The sequence below is a fragment of the Schistocerca gregaria genome, chromosome 2 (assembly GCF_023897955.1).
Source record: "Schistocerca gregaria isolate iqSchGreg1 chromosome 2, iqSchGreg1.2, whole genome shotgun sequence".
NCBI lineage: Eukaryota > Metazoa > Arthropoda > Insecta > Orthoptera > Acrididae > Schistocerca > Schistocerca gregaria.
The window spans coordinates 393536741-393562220 of record NC_064921.1 but is presented as its reverse complement, the minus strand read 5'-3'; the positions used below and the strand labels follow the sequence as shown (position 1 = coordinate 393562220).

Sequence of the window (25480 nt, the reverse complement as noted above, 5' to 3'; positions counted from 1 at the left end):
GTGTCATTTCCTGTCAGATGAACTAGAATCCCAATTCAGTGTTATTGGACATTCCTGAAATTTTCCTTCTTTGCCTTATAACCATTTGAAATGACAGTGGTAACATTTAATTTCACACTTCTTTTAGTTACTGAACAGCCATGTGTTGAAATAAATTAAAGCGCTTCTTTACTTACTGTCTTAATTTAAGCTATCTTGACCTTACATGAAGTTAAAAGGTTCAATTACAAAGATGCAGGAACATCAACAGATGCCACAGTTCTCAAAAACATAAAAGGTTAAAACAAACATAAAATAAATTTTACAACAAAACAATTTTTGACAATACAATGTAATTGGATAAATAAGAAAATCTACTCACCAAGCAGCAGCAGAACACACACATAAAAGACTATAAATAGGCAAGCTTTCAGAGTCAACAGCTCCCCCTTCAGGCAGAAGGGTCGAAGGGGAAGGAAGACGTTGAAGGAAAAGGACTGGAGAGGTCTACAAAAAGGGGTAGATTTCAGGAAAGTTCTGGGTGACGTTCCCAAAATTAACTCCTTTTCCTAGACCTCTCCAGTCTTGAATGATTACACTGGCTTTCACGGTGCAGCTATATGCATGGTATCCATTTTTCAGGCATGTCCACGGACAGCAGCAAGCTGGACAAAATGTGGTTCTATCACTTTGCTGCCAAACTTCAAAACTATTACAGATCCATGAGAAACTGTCAATATGCCTTAAGTATTTTACTGAAATAGCTGGGAATGTGCAAAAAATGGTGTTTCAGAGCAAACTCTTATCACACAAAAGACAGTTTGAACTCCGCAACACATCCCTATTCATTAGAAGTATCACAATTGATGAAGTTATAACAGCTATTAATGAAATAAGAAGTTCCCAGTCACCAGTTGCCAAAATATTGAAGCTCTGATTAAACTGTGTGACAGCTCTCTTCATCTTGAGCTTTCTGAGACATACTACAATCTGCTTAAGTCGTACCTGTATTCAGACCAAGTGAAAGGCATAAATTTATAATTACTGACTTATGTCAATAACATCCTGCCAATCTAATGTAACGGAAAAATTATGTAGAACAGATTTTTGAGTAAGTATAATTTATTAAAGAACTCTCAACATGTTCTTAGAGGCCAGACATCTACACAGAATGCTATTTGTGAATGCTCAAAAAGTACCCCAAAACTAATGGATGAAAAACAGCATATACAGGAATATTTTTGGACTTGAGTGAGATATTCAACAGTAGATCACAGAATTCTACTTATTAAGCTAGAAAATAGTTGCGTGTGAAGAATCACTACGGAATCATTGCAGACAAAGGGTACATACAAGATTCACTGATTAATAATCTGAACTAATGATGGAACATGTCTGAAGAACATTCAGTAACCTTTGGTGTCCTTCAAGTTTCTGTATTGGAACCTCCTCTCTCTCTTATATATGTAAATTATTTGGATCTAAATACAGAGGCTGTACTGTCTGCAGATGATAACAGTAAGCAAGCTTAGTTAGTTAGTTAGTTAGTTATGTGTCCCACTGATCAATCTCATGATAACCATTGATGTGGAATGTTTCAAGTGCATAAGAAATGCATACATGAATCAAAGTTTTTCAAGCATAAAATATTTATTACCTACCCCATTCCCTTAAATGGCACAAAATGCATATATTATACCTACTGATTTACTTATTCCCATTCAAGAATTCATCTATGGTGTAGAAGGAGTCATCAAGGAGACATGATTTCAATGTTGGTTGGTTGGGTGTGGGATTGAAGGGACCAGACTGCTAAGGTCATCGGTCCCTTGTTCCACGATAAAATCACACGAAATAAAAACTGTCAGTCGTGAAAAACGGAGAACTAAGAGAAGGGACGACACAATACAAGAAAGGCAGACAAAGACCAGACAAACGGAACTAAAATCGCACCGAGTGTGAAGGTGGTTGGCCGACCATGAAAATAAGGAAAAGCCAACCACCAAATGACATTAAAACCCACAGTTTAAAACCACAGGCCAAAGGCCCAAGTCAATACAGGAAATAAAAGGACAAACACTCAAATCATACGATAAAAACCCCCTGCCCGAATAAAACTCAACACGAGGTCCGCCATAGAATCGTCATCACATAAAAGGGCAGGGAGGGTATCAGGCAGCGCAAACGTCTGCCTGAGTCCTGTTAAAAGCGGGCAGTCCACCAAAATGTGGACCACCGTCAGAGCTGCCCCGCAGCGACATAGCGGTGGGTCCTCCCGGCGCAACAAATGGCCGTGCGTCAGCCACGTGTGGCCAACGCGCAGCCGGCAGAGGACGACAGAGTCCTTCCGAGAGGCCCGCATGGAGGAGCGCCACACACGGGTCGTCTCCTTCACCGCCCGAAGTTTGTTGGGCGTGGGCAGGGTGCGCCACTCGTCACCCCAGGCACCAAGCACTTTCTGGCGCAAAAGCGACAGGAGATCACACTCCATAAGGCCGAGTTCCAGAGCCGGTGAACTCACTGCCTGTTTAGCCAGCGTGTCAACCCGCTCATTGCCCGGGATGCCGACATGACCTGGGGTCCAAACAAAGACCACGGAGCGGCCGCAACGGGCAAGAGCATGGAGCGACTCGTGGATGGCCATCACCAGACGGGAACGAGGAAAGCACTGGTCAAGAGCTCGTAAACCACTCAGGGAGTCACTACAGATGACAAAGGACTCACCTGAGCGGGAGCGGATATACTCTAGGGCGCGATAGATGGCAACCAACTCGGCAGTGTATACACTGTTCCCGGGTGCCAGCGACCGTTGCTCACAATGATCCTCTAGAGTAAGAGCGTAACCAGTGCGACCAGAGACCATCGAACCGTCGGTATAGGTCACGGCAGATCCGGGAAACTCGGCAAGGAGAGCAACAAAGCGGCGGCGGAGGGCCGGAGGAGGGACCGAGTCTTTCGGACCCTGTGCCAAATCCAGCCGAATGCATGGTCGGCGCACACACCAAGGGGGCAGACGGAGATTGGCCCGGAAAACAGGCAGGAGAGGAAAAAACTCAATCCCAAACAGTAGAGCCCGGATGTGAACCGCGATCGTACACCCTGACCGGGGCCGCCTGTCTGGAAGATGGACGATCGAGTGCGGGAACAGGAGACGGTAGTTGGGATGCCCTGGCAAGCTACAAATGTGGGCAGCATAAGCGGCCAGAAGTCGGTCGCACCGGATCCGCAATGGAGGAACACCAGCCTCCACAAGTAAGCTGTCAACAGGGCTTGTCCGAAATGCTCCTGTGGCGAGTCGGATCCCGCAGTGATGGATGGGATCCAGCAATTGCAACGCTGATGGCGACGCCGAACCATAAGCCACACACCCATAATCAAGGCGGGACTGGATCAGCGCTTGATACAGCCGGAGAAGGGTGGACCGATCGGCACCCCATCCGGTGTGGCTAAGGCAACGGAGAGCGTTTAAATGCCGCCAGCATGTTTGTTTAAGCTGCCTAATATGAGGCAGCCAAGTCAACCGGGCATCAAATACCAGTCCCAAGAACCGATGCGTCTCTACCACAGCAAGAGGTTCACCGTCAAGGTAAAGGCGTGGCTCAGGGTGAACCGTGCGATGCCGGCAGAAATGCACAACGCAGGTCTTAGCGGCCGAAAACTGGAAGCCGTGCGCTACAGCCCACGACTGCGCCTTGCGGATAGCGCCCTGCAGCTGGCGCTCAGCAACTGCAATGCCAGCGGAGCTGTAGTAGAGGCAGAAATCGTCTGCATACAACGAAGCTGCGACGGACGATCCCACCGCCTCAGCGAGCCCATTGATCGCAATTAAAAACAGGGAGACACTGAGGACAGACCCCTGTGGGACCCCGTTTTCCTGGACCCGGGAGGAACTATGGGACGCAGCAACTTGCACGCGGAAGGAACGAGACGACAGAAAATTCTGAATAAAAATCGGGAGCGGGCCCCTAAGACCCCACCCATGAAGTGTGGCCAGGATGTGATATCGCCAAGTCGTATCGTACGCCTTCCGCATGTCGAAGAAGACGGCAACCAGATGTTGGCGGCGTGCAAAGGCTGTACGGACGGCAGACTCTAGGGAGACCAGATTATCGACGGCAGAGCGGCCTTTGCGGAACCCACCCTGAGACGGAGCCAGAAGGCCTCGAGACTCGAGGAGCCAACTCAACCTCCGGCTCACCATACGTTCTAGCAACTTGCAAAGAACGTTGGTGAGGCTTATGGGGCGGTAGCTGTCCACCTCCAGCGGGTTCTTGCCAGGTTTCAACACGGGGAGGACGATGCTTTCTCGCCATTGAGACGGGAACAGACCCTCAACCCAGATGCGGTTGAAAACATCTAGGAGGCGTAGCTGGCAATTCACAGAGAGGTGTTTCAGCATCTGGCTGTGGATGCGGTCTGGCCCAGGAGCCGTATCAGGGCAAGCAGATAGGGCACTCTGGAATTCCCAGTCGCTGAAAGGAGCATTGTACGACTCCGCGTGGCGCGTGTGAAAGGAAAGCCTCCAACTTTCCAACCGCTCTTTCCGGGAGCGGAAGGCCAGTGGGTAATTCGTAGATGCGGAACACTGAGCAAAATGCGCTGCTAACCGGTCCGCAATCGTGTCGGAGTCAGTACACACCACTCCATTCAGCGAAAGCCCAGGGACAGAGACAGGCGGCCGATAGCCATGGAGTCGCCTAATCTTAGCCCAAACCTGCGATGCAGAGGTACGGACGCCAATGGTGGAAACATACCGTTCCCAGCACTCCTGCTTCCGTTGGCGAATAAGGCGTCGGGCACGGGCACGGAGCTGTTTAAAAACGATGAGGTTCTCCAAGGACGGGTGCCGCTTATGGCGTTGAAGAGCCCGCCGGCGATCTCTAATCGCCTCTGCGATCTCGGGCGCCCACCAAGGCACAGTCCTCCTCCGAGGGGACCCGGATGAACAGGGAATCGCAGATGCCGCCGCAGAAACGATGCCGGTGGTGACCGACTGAACCACCGCATCAATGGTGTCAGGGGAAGGAGGTGCGATAGTGGCGAGAGAGGAGAACAAGCCCCAATCAGCCTTATTCAGAGCCAATCTGGAGGGGCGTTCAGAAGAGTGACGCTGTGGTAGTGACAGAAAGATGGGGAAATGGTCACTACCACATAAGTCGTCATGGACACTCCAGTGGATGGATGGTGAAAGTCCGGGGCTGCAGATAGAAAGGTCGATGGCCGAAAATGTGCCATGGACGATGCTGAAATGTGTCGGCTCTCCCGTGTTTAAGAGGCAGAGGTCAAGCTGCGAGAGAAGAGTCTCGACATCTCTACCCCGGCCAGTAATCGCGGCGCTACCCCACAGGGGGTTATGGGCGTTAAAGTCGCCCAGTAACACAAAAGGAGGAGGCAGTTGTGCTATCAATGCAGCCAACACATGACGCGAGACATCACCATCTGGCGGAAGATACAAACTGCAGACAGTAATAGGCTGAGGCGACCACATCCTTGCAGCGACAGCCTCTAAAGGGGTGTGAAGAGGTACACATTCGCTGTAGACAGAGTTAAGGATGAAGACGCAGACTCCACCAGATACCCTATCATAAGCTGCCCGGTTCTTGTAATAACCCCGATACCCACGTAGGGCAGGGGTCCGCATTGCCGGAAACCAAGTTTCCTGTAGGGCAATGCAGAGGAGAGGGTGACTGCGGATGAGTTGGCGAAGCTCAGCAAGGTGGTGGAAAAAAGCGCTGCAGTTCCACTGGAGTATTGCTTTGTCCATGTCCAAAAAAGGCGTGAAGGGGCCGAGGAGGCAGATCACGCCACTGGGTCACCTGCTGCCACCGATGGAGGACCAGTACAATCTGCTTCCATGGCGTCTGAGGGTCCGGCGAGATCCAGGTCCTCAGCGGACGCCCGGATCTCCACCTTATCCCCGGACGCAGAGCCTGTAGGGAGCAGTGGGGTGGATGCCACCGCGTGGTCCTTGGCCTTAGAGGTCTTCTTCTTCGTCTTGTCCCTCTGGTCCTTGGGTTTCATTGGCTGGGAGGGCTCCAGCGAGTCAGTCTCCGGGACGGAGGAGGAGCAGGAAGCCCTGCGATCAGCCGCTGGTCTGCTTTTCTTCCATTGGCTGACGTCACCCTTCCCAGAGGCGGAAACCTGGGAAGGAAGGGACCCAAGGGACCCTTTCCGTGCTATTCGAGCAGGGGAAGTTTGAGGCTTCCCCAGCTTAGAAGTGGGGACTGATGTCCCCGATGGTTGGGGGGTTGCTGCTCCTGAGGCAGGTAGTGCAGGAGCAGCAGGGAGTGAAGTGCCCCCCACCATCAAGGGGGCAGGTGTAGCATTCTGGCTCTGAGAGGTGGCAGTCTGAGGGAGAGCTAATGGGGCCATAACAGTAGTAGCCGCGGCGTAAGAGGCAGTCATTCGAACAGGATGGAGGCATTCGAACTTCTGCCTGGCCTCAGTGTATGTCAGGCGGTCCAGGGTCTTATACTCCATGATTTTGCGCTCTTTTTGGAACATCCTGCAGTCCGGCGAGCAAGGCGAGTGGTGCTCTCCGCAGTTTACACAGATGGGAGGCAGAGCACATGGAGTATTGGGATGTGATGGGCGTCCACAATCTCGACATGTGAGGCTGGAAGTACAGCGGGAAGACATATGCCCGAACTTCCAGCACTTAAAGCACTGCATCGGGGGAGGGATATAGGGCTTGACGATAGACCATCACCTTGACCTTCTCAGGTAAAGTATCACCCTCGAAGGCCAAGATGAAGGCACCGGTGGCAACCTGCTTATCCTTGGACCACGATGTACGCGCCGGACGAAGTGAACACCTCGCCGCTCTAAATTGGCGCGAAGCTCGTCATCGGACTGCAATAGAAGGTCCCGATGGAATATTATGCCCTGGACCATATTAAGACTCTTATGGGGCGTGATTGTAACCGGAACATCCCCCAGCTTGTTACAATCGAGTAACCGGCGGGACTGGGCGGAGGACGCCGATTTGATCAAAACCGAGCCCGAGCGCATTTTGGACAAGCCCTCCACCTCCCCGAACTTGTCCTCTAAGTGCTCGACGAAGAACTGAGGCTTCATGGATGTAAAGAATTCACCATCAGCTCTCGTACACACCAGGTAGCGGGGCGAGTATGGTTCGCTGGCATCCTTAGTCTTTCGTTCCTCCCATGGTGTAGCCAGGGAGGGGAACGATTTGGGGTCATATGTAGTTGCGTTGTATTGAGCCCTGGAACGCTTAGAGACTGCTGGCGGCTGGCCACCAGCAAGAGATGATGTACCACGCTTCATTGCGGGTCATCCGCCCTGATGCCACCTACTCCGACAAAGGGCCCTCCCCACGGGCGCCACCCAGCCTCAGCAACGACCACCTGGCAGGATGGCCATTTCCGGGAGTCCCAATGCCCCAAGGAGATAGGCATCTACTCCTTGGCATACGTGGGGAGTTAACGGCGCTGGCATCAGCAGAGCGATCCCTGTGTAGTCAGGGGGCTACAACCAACAGGGTACATGGCGGCCCCACCACAACGGACTGGCTACCGTGCTGGATTTTAGGTGATGTAGTCCAATATCGTCATTGGCGCATAAAGCGACACAGCATAGCAGACTGCAAGAAACCGCACCCAAGAACAAATCTACGCCCAAGAGATGGTAGGTGAGCGGGACTGCTAAGCGATGACGACAAACCTGGCTAGAGATGGTAATGCTTGATGGACACACCGCTCCTTGTAAGGCGCCCTTCCCCAATCGGCTCGCTCTTCGGAAAATTTAGAAGGATGGAGGTCAAACCCGTTAGGGGACCATCTCACAAGGCCAAAACGTTTGAGACTCCTTTTAGTCGCCTCTTACGACAGGCAGGAATACCGTGGGCCTATTCTTACCCCCGAACCCACAGGGGGAGATTTCAATGTATTTTTGAAACTATTACTGCTGTCTGTCAGACATTTTATTTCATACAGCAGAATATTTTACCCCTTTCTGTGCCAAAGATAGGTTAACTAGAGGATACTGTAAGTCTGTCTTTCTTCTGGTATCATAATCAGGAATGTCACTGTTGTTTTTAAACTGAGCTATGTTGTTGAGAGCAAATTTCAAATTACATTACTGAGTACATGTACTGAGGCTGTTGTAAGAATTCCTAACCTTTTAAACAGATGCTTACGAGATTTGTGACTATCAGCCCCACAAATTATTCTAACCACTTTCTTTTGAGCAGTGAATACTTTTTGTGTAAGTGTTGAGTTACTCCAAAATATTATTCCTAGTGATCATAGAGTGAAAGTATGCAAAATGTGTTAGCTTATCCATTTCTATATCCTCAAAATTGGCAGTTATTCTGATTATAAAAGTTGCTGAACCTAGTCGCTTCAGGAGATCCAAAATATGAATTTTCCAATTAAGATTCTCATCTACATGTTCAACCAATAACTTAGTATTTTCTACCCTGGCTACTGGCTTCTGCAGATGTGTTATATTTATTGAAAGAAATGCACTCCTAAATGTACAAAATTGGATGTACTGCGTTTTTCAAAAGTTCAGAGCAAGCCCATTTGCAGAAAACCAGCTAATAACTTTTCCAGGGACATTATTTGTATCATTTTCTATTGGAGTTTCTTTTACTTTATTAATAATGATGCTTGTACCATCAGTCAACAATGTCAGTTTAAGTCCTTGTTTCAACCAAGAAGGGATGTCATCCACATCTATCATCAAGAAGATAAGGCAACTCATGATCGAACCCTGTGGAATACCTAACATAATTTTTTCCCCAGTCAGATCAAGCGGTAAACTTCCTTAAATCACTTAAACCATATAAAGAAACTTTTTGCTTCCTGTTGTGTAGATACGACTTCAAACACTCACATGCTGTTCCATTTATACCATAGAATCGTAATTTCTGTAATTTAATGTCATGCTTCACACAATCAAACACTTTGGATAAGTCACAGAAAATTCCTATTGGTGACATTTTACTATTTAGAGACTCTGTTATTGCTGTCTAATCATGCTTGAGTACATTACTTTCTCGACAGCTTTTGAAAATGCTGTAAGCAAGAATACTGGCCAGTAATTAGTGACATCTGTGGGGGCCCCTTTTTTGTAGAGAGGCTTGACAATGGCACATTTTAACCTGTCTGGGAAAATACCTTCAATTAGTGATGTGTTACATACGTGACTCAGAACATCTACTGTAACTGCTCCACATTGTTTTAATATGTTGTTGGAGATGTCGTCTACTCCAACAGAATATTTATTTTTGAAAGATTTAATGCTTTTCCTTATTTCACAAGAGGTTGTTAGTCGAAAATTAATCCTACTAGGATTTCTCAAAACTGACTCTTCCATGTAGTGCTTTGCTTTTCTTTTAAATTATTCTCACCAAATTTTTCACCCACTCTTAAGAAAAAGTTGTTAAATACATTAGCTACCTGTGTGCTGTTGGTTAAGATGGTCTCATTTTCTTTAATAATAATACTACCTACCCCAGTGGTTACTTTTCCTGCCTCCCTTCTAAAAACATTGCACATCAATTTGATTTTGTTGCCCAAGTTGTAGATTTCATCTCCAACCTACATATTTCTTGATTTTCTGACAACTTTACTAATTCTTGCTGCCTCATCATTTTTCTTCGTGAAGACACTTTAATACCTGTAGTAAGCCAAGGTTTCTTTGAAAACTGTTTGGTGTTGCATTTACTAATTTTTTTGGGCAACAATGTAAAAAAAGGGATATAAATCTATCAAAAAATATGTTGCATTTAACATTTGGCTCATTACATACAACTCCCTAATTAACATTTCTTATACTTTCTCTGAAGTGCTCAATAGATACTAGATTGAGTAACCGTACAATTTTACTTAATGGTTTCTGAACTGTGCACTCTGCTAGGCTTTGTAAGTTAATCAACTGTGCATAAAGGTCTAATAATATTTACCACAGGAAAAGCAGCTGTCAGTTTTACATCCTCTTGCTGTACAAGTACAATATCTTTTAGAGTGTTACTGTCCTGAGCTATATGTGTAATTAATGATATATAACTTAGAATCACTGATTCTAAGTTATATATCATTAATTACACTTCTACTTCACTTTTCCTATCAGAATTACTTAGAAAGTTTACACTTAAAACCACGACACAATAGTAACTTCTTCTTTTTGTCTGACAGACAGCATAATATGGAGTCAAACTTTTTTATGAATATCTCCCAATCTCTTAATGGGGAACTGTATACTGTTGCTAATATCAATACTACATTATCTAGCTGTAGTTCACATACACAAACTTCAAAGTGCTGATCGACACAAAATTTGCTTGCTTTCACTGTTTTGTATTTGTACCCTTGTTTTGTGTAAATGGCAACTCCTCCTATATCCATGCTAGACCAGCAAGTGTAAGATGCTAAATTATACCCATTTATACTAACACTATCCATCTCCACAGTTATATGGTGTTCAGACAGACGAGTATATAAATCTCATTCTTTTTTTTGAGACCATCTAAACACACTGCCAGCTCATCTACTTTATTTCCTTGTTCCCCTGATGTTTTAATGAAGTTGATGCTAGGCCTACCCTTAGCTTTATCCCTGTTTATTGTACATGAAGCTTCTTTTATTCTTTTTTTTTTTTTAGTGCTGTCTGTCTGGATTATGGCTTTAACCTAAAAAAACTGTCGGCCTGGTCCCGTTACCCACAGGGATCATCCCGTGTGAGACTGTGGTGCCCTTACAGTTTCTGCTAACAGAGAAACTAACTTATCTTTCCCCTTCCTGTTCAGGTGCAGGCCATGTGTAGTGTATCCCCACCTACAAGAAGCATCAATTGGAACAATACTTATGTGAAATTTTGCCAGTGTCTGGAGCATCCTGTTAAGCTCAATGTTAAGATGCCTTGCAGCAGTGTTTACCCAGGACCGATCATGGCACTGAAAGACCTCCACAAGCCCCACATTTGTGCACCCAGTTTCTGCTCCTATTTTATCCAGGTCATTCCCTATACTATATGTTGGATTCAAAGCCAGGCTGTTTCCTGCTCCCCCAACTATAATTACCCAATCTTTCTTCTCAAAGTCCCTGCATAGCTGACCTAAGTTTTCTATCGCCTGGCTAAGGCTAACACTTCATTTCACGAAACTTGGGACCTGGTATTCTGCACCTAATTTCTCCTGAAGCTGCTACCCTAGACCCCTCCCATGACTGCTACCTAGAAGCAGAATTATTCTTTTCCTATTCTGATTTAATACCGACCTTGTATTTTTTCTTTAAGCTAATATTCTGCTTCAACCTACATTCAACTACATCTGGATGAGGCCCATTCTCCCCTACTTCATATAGCAAGCCAAACTGATTTACTAACTTCATTTATTTATTTATTTATTTTCAAGCTTCCCTTTTTTGCCCTTTGCTTGTTACTTTTTCCCAGCACCCCACCTCAAAGGTAAAAATTATGATGAATTACAGCAGTCAATAAATACTGCTACAAATCACTTCCGGAACTGGGCTTATAATAACTAAAATGAACAATAGGAAAACTGTTTCTGGGTGTTTTTTCCATTCAGAAAAACCAGAATATACATAATTCTTGTGTCAGCATCAATCAAAAAAAATTGAGGAACCAAAACATCAAATGGCATAAACACACTGAATTCATGAACTTAAAATTGAGTAAGTGTTGCTATGCATTAAGAATCATAAAGTAATGTACAAATGACACTACTGTAATGACTGCCTATTTTAACGTTTTCATAGTGCCCTGACATGGTGTCGTCATCTGAGGAATTTTATCAACAGCAGCAAGTACTTTCAAAATACTAAAAGAGTTATTAAAATATTATAGTCAATATTTGGAATATCTTTTAGGACTCTCTAAAAAGAACTAGAAATACTGTAATTACCTTGCTCTTATGATCTACTGTTGAAATTTCTTATAGGTAGGTAGTATCTTAGGTAGTAATGAACGCCTGCTAAAAAAAAAAAAAATGCAGTAGGAAGCCGTAACACCAGACTGCAAAACAATCTGTATTCAGTATATGTAAAGTCACATTTATACCAAAAAGGAATTTTTCACATGAGAATTAAGCTAGTTAATAAATTACCTAACATAATAATGACACACACTGCAAAGTTATTTCAGAAGTCAGTTACAGAACATCTACTGCACTTCTGTACTGTAGCACTGAAGATGAAGTTCAATACAAATTATAATCAATTGAAAATGATTCACATAAAATTACATTCTTTATAGTAGTCTGATACTGACCAGAAGCTCAAACCCAGATGTATACCCCTGAGTAGTATCATAAATATATTTTTAAAATTTGTATTGTGTACAGTATTGTCTACTCTCACCTAGTACATTTATGCTCCTGATGTGATGAAATGGATAAAATTCAAAAAAAGGGAATTTATGAAACTTACTTTATGCTGTTATTGGAGGAAGACAAGACAATATCAGCATAAATTGACTTAATATTAAGAAGGAAACAATTTTTTTAAAAAAATATTATGCAGGGTATAGGCTGAAACAAAATTTGAAGATACATAGGGATTTTTCTCACTTCTGAATTTAGTTTTTTACTCAAAAGCTGAAGATAGGATAAAGTTGAAAGAAAGCATTTTCAAGAGGACTCTACAACAAAATATCAGGGATTCCATGAAATCTGGATACAGTAATTACAACCTGAAATGTTACAAATCAGCCACTAACAGTCTGAATTTACAATTCATTTCATTGGTGCAAAACAGCAAAAAACAGATACTTGTATGACTTAGTTTTTATTTCATTAAAGAAATTTAAAAGAAGATACTTTAATTACTCTTCAGTCATTTAAAAAATAATCACTACTTTCAGTTGAACCATGTATATATGTACCTTTGAATTTCTCTTGCAATAGCATATTATGTTTTCCAATACATCATTCTGATGTTTCCTTGCAATCTTCTTGAGCGATTCAGAGACTGCATGCCTGACAGTTTCATTCTTGTCGCCTGCAGCCTCCACGAGTGATCCAATGACAACTTCATGTTAAAACAAGAAAAATCGGTAAAGTAAGTCACAGATTTAGTTTCTAGTGCAGTACTGACATCCATAAAGCATCATTACCTTGTAATGAACTATTTTTGGCATTGACATCCATGACACTTGTCATACTGCATAACACTAACTCTCAATGCCGTGCTGTCTCCTAAATGCATAAAATATGTGATTAGTAATTGTTGAAGTGAATAATTTACCACATATTAGTCAGAATATTTAAACAAAAATGATGTAGAAAACTTATAATGCCGAACAAAAATTTCTTTGAAACTTTTTCTAAGTAAGGAAACAGACCAGTCTCACATTTATCCACTGAAACACCTGTCATGAGAGGGGGTGGGGGGAGGTGGTGTAGGGAAGCATATGGTACCTCTGCACATTATCAAAAAATTCAATTGTGTGCTTAATGGTTGGCAATGATTACCTTTTTTTTTTTTTTTTACTATCAACTATACATGCATCTGTACCGCCTCTTTCACCTGACATCACTTCGGACGACAACGAATATAGCTTACAATGTTTTTATAAACTAGATAATTTAACGACTTGGTCACAGTAGTGCGACAGAATTTATTTAGTCCTGGGCGACACCAACTGGGGAATAAACAAGATGATTCTCGCTGTACATCGTCACAAATTCTTTTAGTAACGTCATACACTATTTGTACATCACGCCTACGAGGTTTGCTGGATGCTTATTATGCTCACAAAAAATTTACCTTCAGAAGCGCCAAAAATATTTTGCTTTCGGGTACAGCTAGTCCACAAATGAAATGAGTACGAAGCAATAACCAACATATAAAACAGTATAACTTCTAAAAGTTTGTCTATAAATGATGTCAACAAAGCTAAAGGGAAGATGATATTTACCACGTGGCACAGACAATTACACCTGCAAAATTAGTCTCTTAACGGGCAATGAATCATTTACATTTTCTTTTACCTCGTTGTTCCGTTTATTGCACGCGCCACACTTCTGCTGTGTTACAGCTGACAATGTCGATACGTAAACATCACATGACATTTCTAGCATTACATCACGCGCGGTAGTCTCGAACAGTGTGAAATAGGAAAACGGTACAGAACCGCTCTGATAGAATTAGTTCCAAACATATGTACTTCTGTGACAGGCTCTTAAGTGAAACATTCATTACTCAAACATGGGTTTGAACCTCCACAGTGTTTCATTCGTAGTGGTGCTATTGGGTATTGTACGCTCAGAAGATTTCAGCACGGCTTTTGAAGCACCGCGAAACCTTGTATTTTCCATACTGCTAAGCACTGCCAGTTACGAACAGTTAAAATTTTCAATGCAGTAGATTAATCCGGGAGAAAGACCGAGCCATCTGCCATAATCTTAATAACAAAAGTTGTGCGGTTTAGCCCAAGGCCCCCCATTACATGCTCCAACATGTACTCACAGCGCTATCTCTCTCTCTCTCTCTCTCTCTCTCAGATAAGGGTATGGGCACAGTTGGATACGAGTGCTGCATAGCGGTTTCTGCTATTAAAGGAACGCCGAATGCATATCAGTGAGCTTTCCTGTCTTGTAAAGAAAGTGGCGAGTACTATACACATTGTCCGCAGTTATAGGAACAATCAGCAAGTTTTACAAATATACGAGATGACGGGAGAAAAGTTCTGTTACGTACTCGAGATAAATCGTGGTGACCATGGAAAGCAAGTTATAGGCACTCTGTTTCGCTGTATTTATTTACAGTTGTGCAGACGTCCGTCAATTAACCCTCAATGACTGTCATTTAGCACACGAGTGAAAGACAAGCATAATGTTTAGCATAAGATACTCTGAAAATCTACACTATTTAAAAGTAGGAACACGTACCGTACACTACATCCGCAAACCGCTTCATATAAACAGAATCACTGCCCTACTGGCATAAGCCGCCAGTGAGCAGCAACAACAGTTTTCATTTGAACAAATTAATTTTTGAGGGTATAAGGACGCCTAAAACTTCCAAAAAACTACTTATTTGAGGTTCCGAATAAACCTACGATTTCAGTCCACAGAATCCGAACAATATCCCGATTATGATATTTTCATCCTCAGGGTGGTACAAACTCAATCTTTCTTGGATTAAACTTATCAGTTTCTCACGCTCCATATTTCGTGTGCGAAAACGTCGGTCGATTTGACCGAAGAAAACAAACTGATTCTAATTTCACCGATTGTCGTCCGGTGTCTATACGTTCTGGATAAAAATCGGCTATGGTATGATCGCGCACGTAGTGGCGTACTAATGTCAAAAGATCGGCCGTATACGGCCGATGTCGGTCGTCAGCGGAATCCACCGATATTGGAACTACTGTGACCGCAGCCTAAGCTTGAGCATGTGAAAGGTATCTCAGGCTAATCGCTCAGTCCATTGCTACCTTGGCGAGCGTTGCATCATTGTTGGGTAGGTATTGCTATAAACAGAATTCAATATGAGTGACGTTTCTGGAGATTCTCAAGACTCCCGAATTTACTACAGAGAGTTTGTAATAGTATTTATAAAAGTTCACAGTTCGTTACCATCTGCATGGAAGATTAAAAGTAAGGCTTGCAACGATAGAAACAAAAGAAATGTGTAGCGTATCAGGCACTGGTAACAAAAGCAAAGGAAGTTGCGCCGAATGGTAATTGTGACATGGCTGTCAAAAAAATTAATAATATGCGTAGCTCTTACAGGAGATTATTTAAAAAAAAATACACCAACAAGTCGTTCAGGGGCAGGCAGTGAACACACATGGCGCATACACTAATGTTGTGGTATTTTGAGCTTCTTTCTTATCTGCAAGACCAGGAACATTATTGGCCAACAACATCGAGCATTGACTCACCAGAATATATGGTAAGTGAAACAATGTTGTAGACTTAATAAATATACCCGTTTTAATCAATGTGATGTGTTTGTACACATATAAAGAGTTATACAGATAAGATTAAGAAAAATGCACTTAGTGCTTAAAATACTCGACCTTGCGAAGGTATTCCCAGTATTTCAATCATATTGTAGTGTTTTTCGCTGCGAAATATGCTATCAGTTTCGAAAGAACAGTTTCTGTTGTACCAGATTAGTAATCACATTAGCTGACTTGTATCCTGGGATATAGATTCTTCCAAATCTTCTGATTTAATGTAATTTATATTAGATTAGAGTTAGTTTTCGTTCCATAGACCCAAAACTGAGATGATTCTCGAAGGTCATGTCAGAAAGTATAGTCTAACATAAAAAATGTAGAACATTGAATAGAATACTCACTTCTGTGATCATCTGTCAGAAAACTGTGAAGCCATGTTTATATTACAGAAAACTGGAACTGCTAGTATTTACAAGATTATCATGGTGTCAGAATGGAACCTATTTACGCGCTTTTAATAAATTTATCATACACATAGTACCTAATCTTGACTGTTGTGACCAATTGCTGTCATAAATGAAATCTAACAGTTATTTTTACTTAAGTTAGTCTAACAATTCCTATTAATATACTCATCTATAGAGTAGCAGGAGCTGCCTACGAAAAATTCTTTCAAAATCCTTTTAATCTGTGCTTCATCTGACACTAAGTGTTTAATGGTTGTTGGCAATTTATTGAAAACGTGTATTCCTGTATATTGGACTAAACTGGACCAAGTTAAGTGATTTTAGGTCTTTACATAAATTGTTCTTATTCTTAATATTGATACTATGTATTGAGCTATTGGTTAGAAAGAGAGAGATAGTATTTGTAACAAATTTCATTGAGGACTTGTGTCACAAGAAATTGTGCAGAACACAGTATGACACCACAACAGCACCTGCATGCTCTGGTTTCAAAGCGATTGCTGTGTGAAAAATCCTAAATTTTGTAGATAAAATCTCAAATGCGTTTTTCATAAATCTATAAGCCCTTGAGAAATAGTAGTTGAAAATATGCCTGTCTTCTGTTAAACTGACTCAAGTGGTGTTCATAAATTTTGTTTGCAATGAAAACACCTCACTCCAATGAAAACAAATGGTAGATCATCATCTAGTTTCAGGTTTTGGGAGTATTCAGCATATTTTTCTTTAGCATTATGTAGAACTCTGTATATTCCATAACACCTCCATCGGAAATGCCAACACTGACTCTAAAATCAACCATTATGCAATTGTAGTTAGTTTTGACATTGTAGTTATAAAAGAATGAGTCGTTTTCTGGTGGGAGAACAATCGATGCATGCTTTCTATCTATGGCCCCCAGGCATGTGGAAAATTCCATTTTTCTTCACACTCCTTAACAATGTGTCTCCTGTCTTCCTCAGAGTTTGGAAACTAAAAATGAAAATATGACATATCTTTTAGTGACAGCAAATAAATCGTAACAGAATATATTTCCTAATACCATACTTATTCCATAAAACTGTACATCATTTTTAAAAATTGATGTTTAATAAGCATTGGACACTCCTGGAAATTGAAATAAGAACACTGTGAATTCATTGTCCCAGAAAGGGGAAACTTTATTGACACATTCCTGGGGTCAGATACATCACATGATCACACTGACAGAACCACAGGCACATAGACACAGGCAACAGAGCATGCACAATGTCGGCACTAGTACATTGTATATCCACCTTTCGCAGCAATGCAGGCTGCTATTCTCCCATGGAGACGATCGTAGAGATGCTGGATGTAGTCCTGTGGAACAGCTTGACATGCCATTTCCACCTGGCGCCTCAGTTGGACCAGCGTTCGTGCTGGACGTGCAGACCGCGTGAGACGACACTTCATCCAGTCCCAAACATGCTCAATGGGGGACAGATCCGGAGATCTTGCTGGCCAGGGTAGTTGACTTACACCTCCTAGAGCACATTGGGTGGCACGGGATACATGCGGATGTGCATTATCCTGTTGGAACAGCAAGTTCCCTTGCCGGTCTAGGAATGGTAGAACGATGGGTTCGATGACGGTTTGGATGTACCGTGCACTATTCAGGGTCCCCTCGACGATCACCAGAGGTGTACGACCAGTGTAGGAGATCGCTCCCCACACCATGATGCCGGGTGTTGGCCCTGTGTGCCTCGGTCGTATGCAGTCCTGATTGTGGCGCTCACCTGCACGGCGCCAAACACGCATACGACCATCATTGGCACCAAGGCAGAAGCGACTCTCATCGCTGGAGACGACACGTCTCTATTCGTCCCTTCATTCACGCCTGTCGCGACACCACTGGAGGCTGGCTGCACGATGTTGGGGCGTGAGCGGAAGACGGCCTAACCGTGTGCGGGACCGTAGCCCAGCTTCATGGAGACGGTTGCGAATGGTCCTCGCCGATACCCCAGGAGCAACAGTGTCCCTAATTTGCTGGGAAGTGGCGGTGCGGTCCCCTACGGCACTGCGTAGGATCCTACGGTCTTGGCGTGCATCCGTGCGTCGCTGCGGTCAGGTCCCAGGTCGACGGGCACGTGCACCTTCCGCCGACCACTGGCGACAACATCGATGTACTGTGGAGACCTCACGCCCCACATGTTGAGCAATTCGGCGGTACGTCCACCCAGCCTCCCGCATGCCCACTATACGCCCTCGCTCAAAGTCCGTCAACTGCACATACGGTTCAAGTCCACGCTGTCGCGGCATGCTACCAGTGTTAAAGACTTCGATGGAGCTCCGTATGCCACGGCAAACTGGCTGACACTGACGGCAGCGGTGCACAAATGCTGCGCAGCTAGCGCCATTCGACGGCCAACATCGCGGTTCCTGGTGTGTCCGCTGTGCCGTGCGTGAGATCATTGCTTGTACAGCCCTCTCTCAGTGTCCGGAGCAAGTATGGTGCGTCTGACACACCGGTGTCAATGTGTTCCTTTTTCCATTTCCAGGAGTGTATTTCATAGTGTTGTAATTAATTTAAAAATAAACTGTCTGTAAGAGGATGTGGAAGAAACTCAACAACTAGACCGTTCATGAACCTGACGAACTAAAGTTTTTGTCAAAATATAGTGTTTTGCATGGAGGATAATCTTCAGTGTCAACCATAGACGTACCTACTACAAAACGTACAAGGCCAAAAAAACAGTGAGCAAAAAATTAAATATGCTGGAAAAGAAGGTGCTACAGATGCTGTGGAGACAGTGTATGGTGATAAGCTTAGCCTGTGGCAGCCATGCTGCAAAAATATGTGAACGGGCCAGAGATGTTCACAGCCTGCCCAAGTTATCTGCATTAGATATTGGTCGGTGGACATATCTACCTGTAGCAAAAATTCTGACAACATTTGGCACACATGGGTGCGGGTAAGCAAAAAGCAAGTGCAGAGGAAACTGAGCCGCTGTAGAGTACACCCACTTTTTTCGAGAGTCTACAATTTCAATCCACAGACCACGTGAGTCGAGCTTAATGCAAGAGCACCACAGACGCCTACTGAAGTTTATTGGCGCTCTCTGTTCGTTTTCGCTCTCGTTTCGTCGCGTCCGTGAAATACAAATCGCTCCGCTACCGTTCCACAGATGCTTACTGAAGTTTGTTGGCGCTCTCTGTTCGCTTTCGCTCCCTTTTTATCGCGTCCGTGAAATACAAAGCGCTCTGCTTCTTTCTGGACACGCGTCCATTGTTTTCCCATGCTCACACGATCAGATGAGGCACTTGTCGCCGAGGAGTGTACACCCTCCAGTATCAGTGTTTGAGAGAAACTGTTATGCAAACACAATTATGGCGATCGCTAGTTAATAGACATTGCCATCTGATTTCAATTTTTTCATTTGTTCATTACTCATTTGTGCAGAATAAATACTTTTTTGGCAAATGTGTACTTACCAATTCCTATTACCACTCCGTCACCTTAGCCAAACGCCTGAACATAGAGTGTAGGTGTGACAGTGAAGTTGGCTCTCAGCACGACTGACATGTAAGTGGCGATACCCACATGTTCCATCTTCACTGGTGACCCCAACGTGATCATTAGGCTAAATTAGTATGAGTGACATGGAACCATGAATGATTTAACACTTACACCCTCGTGTGAAAACAGTGATTTGTTTGTGGACAAACCATCGAGAACTAGGCACTAATTCAAGATGATGACTTTGGAGGAAATGCAAATGACAATAGGCAAAAGACAATAGATGAGCTGCCAGCATGCAATCAATTCTTCAACCATTTGTGGAGTCTCGCACAGTCTGACATGGTCCCAGACTATAGCTCATTTCTTTTATCTCGGCGGCTCACGCATGCCCGCCCAGACGCGGGAGGTTGCTGCATTGCCAGTTGCAAACGACACACGTGCCAAGAGAAGCAGCGCCATAGTGTAGTATAGTTCGAAAACTTACGTTTATGGAGGAGCGCGCAGTTTATGAACTAGAGCCACCACGGCCGCATTAACCCTTTCGCTGCTACAGAGACGTGCTCCTCGCATTCCGCGCTGTGCGCGATTTTATCACCACTGCACTGCTAGCTTGTGCAGACACATGGTGTTCCGACTTCTTTCACACACTTATCATTCGATTTCACAAAAACTATTTGCCCCCAAAATTTTATTTTCACATCTTCTTGACTGATACCTTCCCCCCATAAATGACTTAATTTTGTTTCGATGTTCAACGCAGTTATTGTGCACCATTAAATGTAGTAAACCATCGCACGAAATTTTGAAGAGTTCGCAGAGGTAAAAGTCCACAGCGTATACTTTCCGTATGGTAGATTTTAGTTGCCACAATGTTGAGAATGAAATGTGAACAAGATACCTAAATTTCATATAAAATTTACTGTATAACAATATCTCATTTAATTTAAGTACCAGATTGGTGTCGTATGTAATATTGAGAAATATTCCGTCTTTCGCAACTGTAATAAAAGTTTTATTTACACCGGGTGCGTTTGGCTTTATTTTAAAGCACTTCAATCAATCAAAAGGAAGTAGACAAAATACATTGTACAAAACTGTGGGATATCCAATGATACCAAATCCGACGAATTTGTGGTCAAATTTGTTATAATTGGATGTCCCCTTCCAAGAGGAACTAATTTTCATTAGGTTGTCTTTTGGCTCTGTGTGTCATTTTCAAGATATTTCAATATCCCCAGTTAAAAGGAACACCCTTTAGAACATAAACAGTGTTTATAAATTGGGAAATATTCCATCTTTAGCGACTGTAATAAAACTTTTATTTATACCAGAGTCATTTCCCGATTTTTTTTCTAAAACGTTCTGATTAAAACAAAGTTGTCGAAGTACACAAAACTGAACTGAGGATGTAATAAAACATAGAAAATAAAATATATTGTCAGTGAGATGCAGTGTGCAAACAATTTGTGTTTGTCACAATGGACAGCAAATACTTGCCAAAACATAGATCAGTCGACGAAAACATTGAATATGATGTTTCCAAAGCAGCAAAGCAAAGAACTGTGTCAGACAATCAAGTAGCTCAGCAACGTACGAGCTGAAATTCTGCTCTAAATAATACTTTTAATACTCTCGCAAAAGAATATACCCCAATATGAAAAGTAAAACAGCGTCTGCGGAAGAGAAGATATACAAACAAAACAGATAATATGAATATTGTATGTGTGCCTTTCATTATTTTTAATTGCTGTCAAAAGAAATATTGGAGGACAAAATCAGAAAAATGCAAAGACATAGCACTAGAAATGTAAAAGAATCAAATTCAAACGAATAAATTTCATGAAGTAAGACACATCGATATTGTTTTTAAATAAAGAAAATATTATGCACCGAGCGAGGTTTGTATCTAAAACGTTGCAATTAGGAGCCATACATCTTAACCATTACACTAACGCAGCTCGTCATTCTATAGCACCACTGGAGGACTGTAAAATATCACGCAAAATATCGACAAACACTGTTGGAATGACTATGAGTTACTCACGTTTCGTCGAAGTACAATAGGAAATAAACAATTACTACTGCTCTTTATTGCGAAAAAGCGGTTCGTGAGAATGACATAAACACCTTTCCTCGCTAGTGCCTGAATGAGGAGGCTTATTGCTTGTTTGGTTTAATTAATTAATAGAATATGAAGCAACTGGTATAAAGAATGCTTTTTCCAAACTTTCTATAAAAGAAAGTCTGCTATCAAGACATTGCTTCTGTTCAATTACTTTATTTATGACTGAACATTTCTAAAACTGAAGTCACTCGTTCATGCTCTGCACTGCAGTCGAGCTCTGGCAACGTCGTTCTCTGTTCATTGGCTGACTGTGTTTTGTGACATCAGATGCGCAGAAACCTAAACTCGGCCGTCGTCGTAAATGACATGCACTATAGCTGATGCATGTTGTCTGGCAGCGCAGCCTCTCAGCATAAATGCAGACGGTTTTCGCTGCGCAAAATGGAATGCAGCCAGACGCCATTGCAGACTTGGCTGATCGGATTCATGATACTCTGGCAACGTCGCCGATACCGCTCCCACAGCAGCCTAAAATGCCACAGGCATGCCAGCAAACTTGAGACTGCAACGACATGCATCTGCCGCAGCCACCTACCTGCACCACCTAGTTGAGAACTTGGCCACTCAGGTGGCAGCATTCAGCATGCAGGTCTACCACTTGGTTCAGTGTCACACAGAGGACAACAGACACTGTAGCGGCAGCAGATTCCACTATCACCGATCTACCTCGCAAAAAATGTTCAAATTCGTGTGAGTTCTTAAGGGACCAAACTGCAGAGGTCATCGTTCCCAAGACTTACACACTACTTAAACTAACTGATGCTACGAACAACACACACACCCATGCCCGAGGGAGGACTCAAACCTCCGGTGGGAGGGACTGCACTGTCAGTAACATGGCGCCTCTAACGGCGCAGTTACTCCGTGCGCCTCTGTCTTGCACAACTGGAAGTGCAGTACCAGCTAAGGATGGGCTAAATTGCGATTTTCCGATGTCAGTGATTTCTGTGAATGATACTTTTCAGTAGCTGCGATTTGTCACAGTTAACAAATTCACAACGTGTATTCATCCACACTCCACTAATGCTGTTTATGCGATTTCTGGAATTTCTGTGATTTTTTTATCTTTATTCAATTCCTGTGATTTATCACTGGTACATGCTGCATTGTCATTAGTCGCAAGTAAGAAATTAACTGTGTAAATACAATCAAGAAATATGTTATCGTCCGTATAGACGATTACTTGTCAGGATCTAAGGTTGACGTTTCAACAAACCAACTGACAAAAAGTTATGTCAAATGATATTATTAATATTTCCAACGATTCTCCCTCAGCAATTATGTTGTTGTTGTTATTGTTGTCTTCAGTCCTGAGACTGGTTTGATGCAGGTCTCCATGCTACTCTGTCCTATGCAAGCTTCTTCATCTCCCAGTACCTACTGCAACCTACATCCTTCTGAATCCGCCTAGTGTATTCATCTCTTGGTCTCCCTCTACGATTTTTACCCTCCACACTGCCCTCCAATTCTAAATTTGTGATCCCTTGATGCCTCAGGACATGTCCTACCAACTGATCTCTTCTTCTAGTCAAGTTGTGCCACAAACTTCTCTTCTCCCCAATCCTATTCAATCCCTGCTCATTAGTTACGTGATCTATCCACCTTATCTTCAGCATTCTTCTGTAGCACCACATTTCGAAAGCTTCTATTCTCTTCTTGTCCAAACTAGTTATCGTCCATGTTTCACTTCCATACATGGCTACACTCCATACAAATACTTTCAGAAACGACTTCCTAATACATAAATCTATATTCGATGTTAACAAATTTCTCTTCTTCAGAAACGCTTTCCTTGCCATTGCCAGTCTACATTTTATATCCTCTCTACTTCAAACTTCATCAGTTATTTTACTTCCTAAATAGCAAAACTCCTTTACTACTTTAAGTGTCTCATTTCCTAATCTAATTCCCTCCGCATCACCCGACTTAATTCGACTACGTTCCATTATCCTTGTTTTGCCTTTTTTGATGTTCATCTTATACTCGCCTTTCAAGACACTGTCCATTCCGTTCAACTGCTCTTCCAGGTCCTTTGCTGTCTCTGACAGAATTACAATGACATCGGCGAACCTCAAAGTTTTCACTTCTTCTCCATGAATTTTAATACCTACTCCGAATTCTTCTTTTGTTTCCTTTACTGCTTGCTCAATATATAGAATGAATAACATCAGGCAGAGGCTACAACCCTGCTTCACTCCTTTACCAACCACTGCCTCCCTTTCATGCCCCTCGACTCTTATGACTGCCATCTGGTTTCTGTACTAATTGTAAATAGCCTTTCGCTCCCTGTACTTTACCCCTGCCACCTTCAGAATTTGAAAGAGAGTATTCCAGTCAACATTGTCAAAAGCTTTCTCTAAGTCTACAAATGCTAGAAATGTAGGTTTCCCTTTTCTTAACCTTTCTTCTAAGATAAGTCGTAAGGTCAGTATTGCCTCACGTGTTCCAACTTTTCAACGGAATCCAAACTGATCCTCCTCGAGGTCCGCATCTACCAGTTTTTCCATTCGTCTGTAAAGAATTCGCGTTAGTGTTTTGCAGCTGTGACTTATTAAACTGATAGTTCGGTAATTCTCACATCTGTCAGCACCTGCTTTCTTTGGGATTGGAATTATTATATTCTTCTTGAAGTCTGAGGTTATTTCGCCTGTCTCATACATCTTGCTCACCAGCTGGTAGAGTTTTGTCATGACTGGCTCTCCCAAGGCCGTCAGTAGTTCTAACGGAATGTTGTCTACCCCTGGGGCCTTGTTTCGACTCAGGTCTTTCAGTGCTCTGTCAAATTCTTCACGCAGTATCTGATCTCCCATTTCGTCTTCATCTACATCCTCTTCCCTTTCAATAATATTGTCCTCAAGTGCATCGCCCTTGTATAAACCCTCTATATACTCCTTCCACCTTTCTGCCTTCCCTTCTTTGCTTAGAACTGGGTTGCCATCTGAGCTCTTGATATTCATACAAGTGGTTCTCTTCTCTCCAAAGGTCTCTTTAATTTTCCTGTAGGCTGTATCTATCTTACCCCTAGTGAGATAAGCCTCTACATCCTTACATTTGTCCTCTAGCCATGCCTACTTAGCCATTTTGCACTTCCTGTTGATCATTTTTTGGGACGTTTGTATTCCTTTTTGCCTGCTTCATTTACTGCATTTTTGTATTTTCTCCTTTCATCAATTAAATTCAATATCTCTTCTGTTACCCAAGGATTTCTAGCAGCCCTCGTCTTTTTACCTACTTTATCCTCTGCTGCCTTCATTACTTCATCCCTCAGAGCTACCCATTCTTCTTCTACTGTGTTTCTTTCCCCCATTCCTGTCAATTGTTCCCTTATGCTCTCCTTGTAACTCTGTACAACCTCTGGTTCTTTCAGCTTGTCCAGATCACATGTCCTTAAATTCCCACCTTTATGCAGTTTCTTCAGTTTTAATCTACAGGTCATAACCAATAGATTGTGGTCAGAGTCCACATCTGCCCCTGGAATGTCCTACAATTTAAAACCTGGTTCCTAAATCTCTGTCTTACCATTATATAATCTATCTG

At 43.1% G+C, this 25480-nt stretch overlaps 1 protein-coding gene across 5 annotated transcripts in view; it reads right to left on the bottom strand.

Annotated features, from left to right (window-relative positions):
• Positions 1–14318, bottom strand: part of LOC126321992 (maestro heat-like repeat-containing protein family member 1) — a 262008-nt gene extending 247690 nt beyond the window's left edge. Inside the window, exons 1-3 of one of the 5 annotated variants that reach the window (XR_007558737.1) lie at positions 13955–14318; positions 13078–13159; positions 12847–12992 (exon numbers count right to left, since the gene is read on the bottom strand). Coding sequence is in view for 3 of the 5 variants with exons in the window: in XM_049994248.1 (XP_049850205.1) it covers positions 12847–12992; positions 13078–13123 (192 nt within the window). In the remaining 2 variants the exon portion in view is untranslated. The other 4 variants (XM_049994248.1, XM_049994247.1, XM_049994250.1 and 1 more) reach the window with 4 other exon arrangements.
• Between the last annotated feature and the right edge of the window lie 11162 nt (positions 14319–25480).